This window comes from Monodon monoceros, unplaced genomic scaffold (assembly GCF_005190385.1).
Source record: "Monodon monoceros isolate NGI ecotype Baffin Bay Population unplaced genomic scaffold, NGI_Narwhal_1 Super_Scaffold_11, whole genome shotgun sequence".
Taxonomy (NCBI): Eukaryota; Metazoa; Chordata; class Mammalia; order Artiodactyla; family Monodontidae; genus Monodon; species Monodon monoceros.
This window is the reverse complement of record NW_021703767.1, coordinates 66,290,100-66,301,616: the sequence shown is the minus strand read 5'-3', so window position 1 is coordinate 66,301,616 and position 11,517 is coordinate 66,290,100. Positions and strand designations below refer to the sequence as shown.

The following is an 11,517-nucleotide window of genomic DNA, read 5'->3' as shown; positions in this document are numbered from 1 at the left end:
CAATTTGTATGGAAACACAAAAGACCCCAAATAGCCAAAACAATCTTGAGAAAGAAAAACGGAGCTGGAGGAATCAGACTCCTGGACTTCAGACTATACTACAAAGCTACAGTAATCAAGACAGTATGGTACTGGCACAAAAACAGAAATATAGCTCAATGGAACAGGATAGAAAGCCCAGCGATAAACCCACACACGTATGGTCACCTTATCTTTGATAAGGGAGGCAAGAGTATACAGTGAAGAAAAGACAGCCTTTTCAATAAGTGGTGCTGGGAAAACTGGACAGCTACATGTAAAAGAATGAAATTAGAACACTTCCTAACACCATACACAAAAATAAACTCAAAATGGATTAAAGACCTAAATATAAGGCCAGACACTATAAAACTCTTAGAGAGAAACATAGGCAGAACACTCTATGACATAAATCACAGCAAGATCCTTTTTGACCCACCTCCTAGAGAAATGGAAATAAAAACAAAAATAAACAAATGGGACCTAATGAAACTTCAAAGCTTTTGCACAGCAAAGGAAACCATAAAGAAGACGAAAAGACAGCCTTCAGAATGAGAGAGAATATTTGCAAATGAAGCAACTGACAAAGGATTAATCTCCAAAATATACAAGCAGCTTCTGAAGCTCAATATCAAAAAAACAAACAATCCAATCTAAATATGGGCGGAAGACCTAAACAGACATTTCTCCAAAGAAGATATACACATTGCCAACAAATACATGAAAGGATGCTCAACATCATTAATCATTAGAGAAATGCAAATCAAAACCACAATGAGGTATCACCCGCACACTGGTCAGAAAGGCCATCATCAAAAAATCTACAAACATTAAATGCTGGAGAGGGTTTAGTGAAAAGGGAACCCTCCTGCACTGTTGGTGGGAATTTAAATTTTAATTTAAATTTTAATTTAAATTAAATTGATACAGCCACTATGGAGAACAGTATGGAGGCTCCTTAACTAAAAATAGAACTACCATACGACCCAGCAATCCCACTACTGGGCATATACCCTGAAAAAACCGTAATTCACAAAGAGACATGCAGCGCGAAGGAGCGGGACACGGCGTCGGGCACAGGGCACAGCGCAGGGCAAGGCGCAGGGCGGGTGACGTCGACGCCCGGCGGGAAGACGGTGATGGCGTGAGGGTGACGGGGGTGAAGGCACGCGCACCACGCGCTCCTGCCCGGACCCAGACCTGCCGGTTCTGGTGAGGCAGAAACTTGAGAGGAGCCGTCCTCTCCCTGAAGCCTCGTGGTGGAACAGCTGTCTGACCCGTTCAAAGGGAAGGATGAAATGTCTTCACAGGCACACGATGTGAATGGAAGAGGCCTGTCACTATGAGAACAGTACGGCACTCTGAACACAGACTAAAGACAGCTCTCATCTCAAAGAACCCAGCGCTTGTGTCACAGTATGAGAAGTTAGATGCTGGGGAAAAGTGTCTCATGGACGAAGCCTTCCGGCCAAACAGTGATCTCTTTGGACCCATTACTTTGCATTCGCAGTCAGACTGGATAACCTCCCATCCTGAGGCTCCCCAAGACTTTGAAGAGTTTTTCAATGATCCTTACAGAAAGACACCTTCTCCACAGAAGCACAGTATTTATATACAGTGCATTGGATTGCTAGGAAACACCAGAAGTATCAGTGAAGAATATGTGAAATGGCTCAAGGGCTACTGTGAAGCATTTTTCTATGGCTTGACGGTAAAACTCCTAGAACCAGTTCCTGTCTCTGCAACGAGATGTTCCTTTAGAATCAATGATAACACGCAGAACCTACAGATTCATGCAGGGCAGATCCTGAAGTTCTTAAAAAAGAAGAAACCTGAAGATGCTTTTTGTGTTGTGGGAATAACAATGATCGATCTTTACCCAAGAGACTCCTGGAATTTTGTCTTTGGACAGGCCTCTTTGACAGATGGTGTGGAGATATTCAGCTTTGCCAGGTGCGGCAGTGATTTTTACAGCTCACACTACAAAGGCAAACTGAAGAAGCTGCAGAAGAAATCTTCAAGTGACTACTCAGTTTTTGATAATTATTACGTTCCTGAAGTGACTAGTGTTTTGCTGCTTTGGTCCTGTAAGACTTTAACCCATGAGATTGGACATATCTATGGACTTCGGCACTGCCAGTGGCTCGCATGCCTGACGCAAGGCTCCAACCACTTGGAAGAAGCTGACCAGCGTCCCCTCGACCTTTGCCCCATCTGTTTACACAGAGTGCTATCGGCTTCCACCTTAAAGACAGATACAAAGGGACATGGGTTCCAGCCCTGGCCCAGGAAGATCCCACATGCCGCGGAGCAACTAAGCCCGTGCGCCACAACTACTGAGCCTGCACTCTAGAGCCCGTGAGCCACAACTACTGAGTCCATGAGCCACAACTACTGAAGCCCGTGCGCCTAGAGCCCGTGTTCCACAACAAGAGAAGCCACCACAATGAGAAGCCCATCCACAATGAAGAGTAACCCCCGCTTGCAGCAACTAGAGAAAGCCCGCGGGCAGCAATGAAGACCCAACGCAGCCAAAAATAAATTAAATAAATAAATAAATAAATAATAAATTTACTTTAAAAAAAAGACATGCACCATAATATTCATTGCAGCACTATTTACAATAGCCAGACATGGAAGCAACCTAAGTGTCCATCAACAGATGAATGGATAAAGAAGATGTGGCAAATATATAAAATGGAATATTACTCGGCCATAAAAGGAAATGAAATTGAGTTATTTGCAGTGAGGTGGATGGACCTAGAGTCTCTCGTACAGAGTGAAGTAAGTCAGAAAGAGAAAAACAAATACCATATGCTAATACATATATATGGAACCTAAAAAAAACTGGTTCTGAAGAACCTATGGGCAGGACAGGAATAAAGACACAGATGTAGAGAATAGGCTTGAGGACACGGGAAGGGAGAAGGGTAAGCTGGGACGAAGTGAGAGAGTAGCACTGACATATATACACTACCAAGTAAAATAGATAGCTAGTGGGAAGCAGATGCATGGCACAGGGAGATCAGCTCGGTGCTTTGCAACCACCTAGAAGGGTGGGATAAGGAGGGTGGGAGGGAGATGCAAGAGGGAGGGGATATGGGGTATACATATGCATATAGCTGATTCACTTTGTTATACAGCAGAAACTAACACAACACTGTAAAGCAATTATACTCCAATAAAGATGTTAAAAAAAAAAGGCAAGAAATGAGAAATAAAAGAACAAAGCACAAGAGGATAGGAGAGAAATAGCAAGTGTTAGACTTAAACTGTATCATTAACTATTAATTATTTTAAATGTCAATGGTCTATGATCCAATTAAAAGACAGAGTTTGTCAGAGCAAATAAAAACACAGAAACCAGCTGAATGCTATTAACCAGAGCCACACATTAGAGAGAAAGATGAGGAAGATTGAAAAATAAAAGGATGAGAAAAGATGTCCTACCCAAATACTAATCAAAGTAAATCTGATGTCGTGAAATTAATATCAGACAAAGTAGATGTTGAGGTAGGCAGTATTGCTAGAGGTTAAAGGGGACATTTCATAATTAAACATATTTTAAAATATTACCCGTTTCTATCTTCCTTTCTTTTGTTAAGTGCTATAATTTTCTAATAATAGAATAACTATATTCAGGTAAGATGATGACTCCAAAATGCTGTGTCATTTCAAGCACAAAAATATGATGAAACTAATTTTTTAAAAATTATTGCCCATCTATGCATGCCATTAGACTTTTAAGAGTGACACCTTTGAAAATGTTAGGACTATTACATTTGCTGATCACCAAAGATTTTATTTGTTCCTATATAGCATTAATGTGCAAAACTACTTATTGCATCTGTCCTGTTTAATAGTCTGCTTCCCTTTCCTCTTTATTCTTCTGAAGTCACGGGTAATGAATTCACTCAGAAAACAGGAGTGGGTTAGCACTCATCAGCTATTATGTGTCTTGATGAGAGTTCGGACATTACCTGTCTTTAAAAAAATAACTACTGTAGCTTCGCGTTCAGCTATTTTTTTCTGGACATGTGTCTAGCTTCTAATATACCCTTAAACAGAAGGTAATAAATGTAAAGCTATAGAACTTTGTATAAATGTCAGGTTCTGTGATTATTTTTCACCAAACTCAGAACGCCATCATTCAGAAACCACATATGATTCAGTGAGGTGCTTTTGCTCATAAAAACCATTTAGTTTCTCTCAGGGAGTTGTAGCCAGAGGAAGAGACACTCTCTAAACATTGAACCAGGAGCTGTTCAGGTAGAACACTGTAGAGGACACACAGAATGTGTCCATCGTTCAACAACTTCATTTGAATCAGAACCAGTAACAAAACAACAACAAAATGGAGGGGCCGTCATTTCCAAGCTTTGATGTCTTAGAAGCTGGTGGAGCTAAAATTTACTGTAACTGTAGGCACACTGAAACCGGGAGATCTGAGAAGGTGTGGCCACGGTGTAGGGCCCTCAGAGGAGGGAGTGGTTATCAAAACGCAGAGGAAGCATCCTGTGCAGAGAGGAGCTAAGACTTTTGGTTGGTGGAGCAGGAGAGAGCTGGGGAGGGGAGCAGAAAAACCTTTGCCTTACTCTCCTTGCTTTTTCACACCTCCTGCCAATAATCTCTACTGGCCAAACACAATGGGAAACCAGCAAGCAAGTTGGTGCAGGCTTTGTGGGAACAGAGTAAGATGGAGAAGTGTATAGAGAGGATCTGGAGGAGCACAGGGAAACTATCTGGCATGGGGGCTGTCGCAACTGTCTAGATGAGACCACTTACTGAATTTGAACCTCAGCTCTGCCATAAACTGTGCTGTTTGAATTTGTGGAAGATGCTTAACTGCTCTGAGCCGCAGTGTCCTATTCTGTTAAAATGAGAGGAATATCCTTACCTCACAGATTATTGTGAGGATAAGGTTAACGCGTGTCATTTAGTGCAGTGCCTGGCACACAGTAAGTGCTAGATAAATAAGTTACTTTCCCTTCTTCGTTGAACTTATACTCTGCTTGCCTCTTTTAAGCCAAGCCTAGAGATCTACTTTCTTTTTAACATTAGCATGCTTTAGAAAGATCCTCTTATTCGTAAAGGCCCTGGGGAAGAGTTAGGATCATTCCTATGTCAGATACATTACAGTTATAATTGCTTTGGATCATGGTATTATTTAAGCAGAAAAACATTTATTTTTAATTCTTCAGAAATGCTGTGCACACTACAAGGGACTAATTTGGCCCTTAGCAAATAATTCAACATAAATTACCACCTATTTACCAGAAGCAGCAGTTTATTTCCTAAGACCACTAGACACTGACATCAGCTGTACCCTATCTGTTTGTGTCAGGTAATGCGATACTCTGCATGCAGAACACTTCATTGGATAGCCTTTGGGGGAAGCTCAGAAGATTTTCTATAAGCCAATTGCTCATTCCAAGGATTAGAAGAACATTTCTTATTGTAAACTACACACAGATTTGCCAGGTCATTTCCAAGTTCTGATGGAAAGTCTATAATGTATTCTTATAGTCATCTAATGTCTTTATCCATAATCCCTCAGGCTGGAATGTTTTCTGCTATTCCATTCACCCAGAGTAATTCTAAAACAATGATGGTTGCCCTGCTGACTGGGCCTCCAGAGGAGTCTGGAGCATGCCCAGACTACAGGCTTTCCCTGTGGGGTGCTCTGATGAGGTGGGTCGGGAAACTGAGGGTACTGAGTGCAGTGTTGAGAAAGACCCACAAAATGATAATAATGCTTACATGTGTATCCACTTCCCACTTAGCAATTTCACAGCCATTATGCCAGTTGAGGTGGGTAGGATAATTACCTGCTTGCTCTTTTCAGATGAGAAAACTGACTTTCAGCGATGTTAAGTAGCTTGCCCAAGGCCTTCCAACAATCTGGGTTGACACAAGGATTAGAATATAGGTCTAAAGAACTTGTCTAGGGATGAAAAAGCAAACTTACATCCCAGAGTCACTTGCTAACTGCCTGGTCTCTGTAAAAGAATGAAACAAAGGCCACCAGAGCTTTAACAGTAAAAAAAGAAAGCAGAGTAAAGTTTATTTCTTTGCCTGACAAGAAAACACTCATCAGTTAAAAAAAAAAAAAATTCAGCGACTAGTTTGCTGAGGGGAAAAAGTCAGAATTTGTAAGTGCTTTAGAAAGGTAGAGGGGATTCAAGGTGGTTATGCTAAGTAAGCGTTGAAAACTAATTCTTTGGATAGAATGGAGCCAGACCCTAGGTCTTAACATGATCCATTAAAACAAGCCCCACTGTCCATTGATATGGAGAGTCTTTAGTTAGGCCCAGTGAGGGTCTGGTTGAGGGCTCACTAGAAGTTGATGTTCCTTTTTCAGCTTCAGCTGGTTACAATAGTTAAAGACGGCATTCAGTTTTGACATCTTCTCAAACTCTCAAAATTCTCAAATATTTATCGGAATTACTCAGAGGGCTTGCTGAAACAGATTGCTGGGCCTAACCCCAGAGTTTCTGATTCAGTAGGTTTGGCATAAAGCCTGTATTTCTAACAGGTTCCCAAATGAAGTTTTGTGGCTGTCCAGGGTCCATGATTTGAGAACTACTATCCCAGACACATGATGCTATAAAGGGGGAGTTTTCATTTTATACCTCTTTGATATCAACGTCCTCTTTGGGATCTAACTACCAGATGACTCCTTTGCACCCAGGAGGGATGGAGGTCTCTTCTGATAATAACCTTCATGTTCAACTTACAGAAGACCTGCCTTTTCTTCCATCCATAGTTTTCAGAGGAACTATTTTTATGGGGGAGGAGGGGATAAAGAAATTGCTCATAAAATCTAAATTCAACACACCTTCATACCACAAACTTTATCTATTCATTTCCCTTCCTGGTGGGGAATCAGTAGTGAATTATTTGACTTGCCTTTTAAAAAAATAGCATTACATGCATTGATTCAATCTCATTACATTTAGTTTGCTTTTATTACCTTACCCTCCCTGATCAGTAATCACATTTTTCCATCCTCATAACCTTTTCCCATCTGATTTTTGACGAGTGTACAATCTGATTTATTTCTGCTGTGATTCAGCCTTACACTTCTCCAAGCTTACAATTCTCCTTGTAAGAATCCAGTGTTCTCCATTTACACCTTCACCGTTCCTTTGTTAGGCACATATCCTAATAGTAGTTATTTGTGTACCTGTTTGTGTCTTCCAGTGGACTGGTGTCTACGGAGAGAAGGAGCTTATTAGAAGGCTTTGTTTTCCTCATACCACTAGTCCAGGCCCTACTCATAATAGGTGCTTAATAAATACTGGTTTCAATTTGTTGGCAGGTCTTAATGACATATGCCTTAGCTGATTCTTCTTTTTTAATTCATATAAGTAAAATTCACACTTTTTGGCATACAGTTCTGCATCATGACAAACATAAAAAGCCCTGTAACCACCACCACAATTAAAATACAGAACAGTTCCATAACCCTAAAAAACTCCATCATACATGCTGCCTCTTTGTAGTCAAAAACCCCGCTTTCCCTTAGTCCCTGGAGCCCACTGGTCCGTTCTTTGTCCCTGTAGTTTTGCCCTTCCTGATTGTTATATAAAGGGAATGGTGCAGTGTGTAGTCTTTGGATATGGCTTAGTTCACTTAGAAAAGTGCTTTTGAGAGTCATCCATTTCAGTGACTGTATCAGTAGTTAATTCTTTGTTGCTGAGTAGTGTTCCACTGTATGGATGCTCCACAGTTTGTTCATCCATTCACTAGCTGAAGGACCTTTGGGTTGTTTCCAGTTGTAAATATTTGCATACAGGTTTTGGGTGAACATAAGTTTTCATTTCTCTTGGATAAATAACTAAGAGTGGGATTGTGGGGTAATATGATAAATCTATGTTTAACTTTTTAAGAAACTGCCGGAGTTTCTTATAAGGTAGCTGTACCACTTATCAGCAATATATGAGTTCCTGTAACTTTGTCCGTTTGTTTTGCTTTAGACGTTCTAATAGATGTGCGGTATTTTGTCATTGTGGTACTAATCTGCATTTCCCTGACAAGTAATGATACTGAGCACCTTTTCATGTGCTTATTTGCCATCCATGAATTATCTTCTTTAATGAAATATCCGTTCAAATCTTCTGCCTATTTTTTAATTGAGTTGTTTGCTTTCTTACTGTTGAGTTTTGAGAGTTCCTTATATATTTTGGATAAAAATCCTTTGTCAGATATGTGATATGGAAATATTTTCCCCAGTCTATAACTTTACAAAGCGTTAAATTTTGATCAAGTTCCATTTATTAATTTTTTTCTTTTGGGAATCATGCTTTTGCTACTCTAAGAACTCTGTGGCTAACTTAAACTTAAAAACAAAGATTTTCTCCTATGTTTTCTTCTCAAAGTTTTATAGTTGTACCTTCTTATTTAGGCCCATGATCCATTTTGAGTTAATTTTTGTATAAGTTTGGAGCATGGTTTGAGATTCACCTTTATGCATTTGGGCATCCAATTGTTCCTGCACCTTTTGTTGAAACAACTGTCCTTCCATTGAATTGCATTTGCCCTTTTGTCAAAACCCAATAGACCATATTTGTGTGGGTCTATTTCTGGATTCTCTATTCTGTTTTACTGATCTGTATACGTATCTTTTTACCAATACCACACAGTTTTTATTTAAAAAGACTTTTTAGGGCTTCCCTGGTGGCGCAGTGGTTGAGAGTCTGCCTGCCGATGCAGGGGACACGGGTTCATGCCCCGGTCGGGGAAGATCCCACATGCCGCAGATCGGCTGGGCCCGTGAGCCATGACCGCTGAGCCTGCGCGTCCGGAGCCTGTGCTCCGCAGCGGGAGAGGCCACAACAGTGAGAGGCCCGTGTACCGCAAAAAAAAAAAAAAAAAAAAAAAAAAAACCATAAAAAGACTTTTTAGGAAGTCTTGTAACCAGGTACTAAGAATGCTTCAACCTTGATTTTTTCCAAAATTGTTTTTATTACCAACCCTCCCTAGTCGGTCCCCAACAAGGGTCTTTCTGCCTGGTGTCACTCATGCCAATAGAATGAGACCCAGTTCGGTTCAGAAGCAAAGGAAATCTTTATTCTTCGATCAAAGATAGGAGATGTGAGCTCACGCTCTAGAGCACATGCTCTCCCCAAAGAAGGCCAGCAGTGGGCAGGGCTGCTTTATATGGATCGCCTCCGTGGGGGAAAGGGGCGGGGCTCTTACTTGGCAGATGCAGCTGTGCTGCTTACGCGCCAGATCACCCCAGACCACAGTGCGGGAACAGCGTCTCTGCACACGGTCCACCGGCGCTGCCGCCGCCGCTGCCGCCGCCGCCGCCATCTTGAATTGAGTCAGGTGCAGCGTCCCTGCACTCGGCCTGCTGAGCTGAGGTATTGGCGCAGCCATTTCACACTAGGAACTCTGGTCTGAAGTGCTGGGTGCAAAGCCTCTGCACGCTGCCCCCCCCACCCACCATGAGCAAGTGACACTAGACAAAGCGCAAAGGAAAAGAAAAAGGTAAGACTTTATCTTACTACCCAGATTCTATTTTTATTGCCTGGGAATTGTTAATGGGCTTTGCCAGTGGCAAATCTCTCCTCTGTCTTTTGTCCTGTTCCTCATTCTTGAGGGGCACTGAGGGGTGCAGGTCCATCTTCTGTAACTGCTTTCTGCTGAGGGCAAGGAGCGGAACTTCTCAGCTGCTTTTAGATACATTTGATGGTCACCAGACGTCAGCCCTGGCTGTTGGTATCCCTGAGTGACCACCTTTTGTCTAACCTTTTGGAGACAAAGGGCACCAAACAGTTTGAAAAAGTAGTGGTTACCAGTGGGGAGAGGGAAGGGGGAGGGGCAATATAGGGGTACAGGAGTAAGAGGTACGAACTATTAGGTATAAAATAAGGTACAAGGATATATTGTACAATACGGGGAATATAGCCAATATTTTATAATAACTGTAAATGGAGTATAACCTTTAAAAATTGTGAATCACTATATTGTACACTTGTGACATATAATACTGGATATCAACTATACTTCAATAAAAATAAATAAATAAATAATACATGGCCCAAATACTAGCAAGAGAATAATGGTCACATGTCAATTTTCTTTCCTAAAAATGCAGGTATCTAGGTCTTTTGCCTGTAGGCAAAAGTGTGCCCTGATGCTGAGGGTCACTGCCATGGCCTGAATATCCCTGGTCACACTTTTGTTGTTTTTTGGAAGAGAAGCTTTGGGTCAGAGAGAGGTTCACGTGAGTAGTCAAGGGGATTCATTGCCCCAGGTTGTTTCTCCAGAGGTTGGGGCTCAGGGGCCTCTTTGCTAGAGTGTGATGTACCCATGGAGTGATCCCTGCAACTTCAGGTTGGAAAGGGTGGTTAAGATTACCAAGTGGAGTCCGTTCTCCTTAGGAGTGAGTTGGTCTTGCAGACTGCCAGCTTTCTAGGTTTTTAGGTTCACCCAGGCTCCTGGCCAGAAGGGGTGCAGGGCAAGGTCAGTGGGTGCAGGCAGCACCTGGTTTTACCATATTTCATGAGGGCTTTCATGGTTTCTCCTATCTGGAGGGTATACTTGAGTTGTCCCATTTCAAGGGGGTTAAAGTGTCCCTTGTCTCAGGCTTGGGAATGGGTCTACCATACATGAGTTCAAATACACTAAACTTTAACCTATCTCTTGGAGTTAACCGAATACCGAGCAGGGCAATTAGAAACAACTTAATCCAATTTTCTTGAGTTTCCTGACATAGCTTGGCTAAGGCCTGTTTCAAGGTCTGATTGGATCTCTCTACTACCCCTGGTGATTGGGGTCTCCAGGCTGAGTGCAAGGTCCATTTTATGCCCAGGGCATTCGTTATCCCCTTTGTCACTTGAGAGACAAATGCTGGACCATTATCACTTTGTAGGGATCCTGGGAGCCCAAACCTGGGGATTATCTCTTTTAATAATAATTTAGCCACTTTGGCTGCCAGCAGAGAGCACTTCTACCCACCCTGAAAACTATGCGCTAGCACCAAGAGGTACCTGAAGTTGCCTGATGCTCTCAGCATGACAGTGAAATTAACCTGCATCTTCCCCAGGATATGTTTCTCTGGTCTGATGGACCTTATGTGGGGACCTCTGGGGGGTCTGGTGGTGGGGTTGTTCACTGTGCAGATGGGGCAGGTCTCAACTATCCGACTGATTATACTTTTCACGCCAGGAGTTACCATGACCTCAAATGACCAATTATATAGGGCTTCTCTCCCATAGTGAGTTCCTTGATGAGCCTCCCTGACGGCTTGACAAGCTGCAGTTTAGGGAAAGAAGTATTGCCCATGTTCATCAGGTAGGCACACATGGCCTCCTGGATCTCTACTGAAGCTCCATGTTCAGGCTCTAATTCTTCCTTTGTGTAGATTGGGGAATAATTGGATGGATCTGGCCTTCAAGATATGAGGGGTAGTTACCAAGTTACTGTTTCTAGGGCCACCCTTTTGGCAGTTGCGTCTTCCTTGTTTCCCTTTATAACCTCTGCATTCCC

The 11,517-nt window shown here is 42.2% G+C and overlaps 1 protein-coding gene across 1 annotated transcript; it reads left to right on the top strand.

Annotated features, from left to right (window-relative positions):
* Positions 1 to 1,360: 1,360 nt before the first annotated feature.
* LOC114890286 (archaemetzincin-2-like) lies at positions 1,361 to 9,346 on the top strand. Its single transcript, XM_029213718.1, is given in 3 exon segments — positions 1,361 to 2,237; positions 2,240 to 2,289; positions 9,152 to 9,346. Coding segments are annotated over 3 exon segments (1,122 nt in total).
* The last annotated feature ends 2,171 nt before the right edge of the window (positions 9,347 to 11,517 follow it).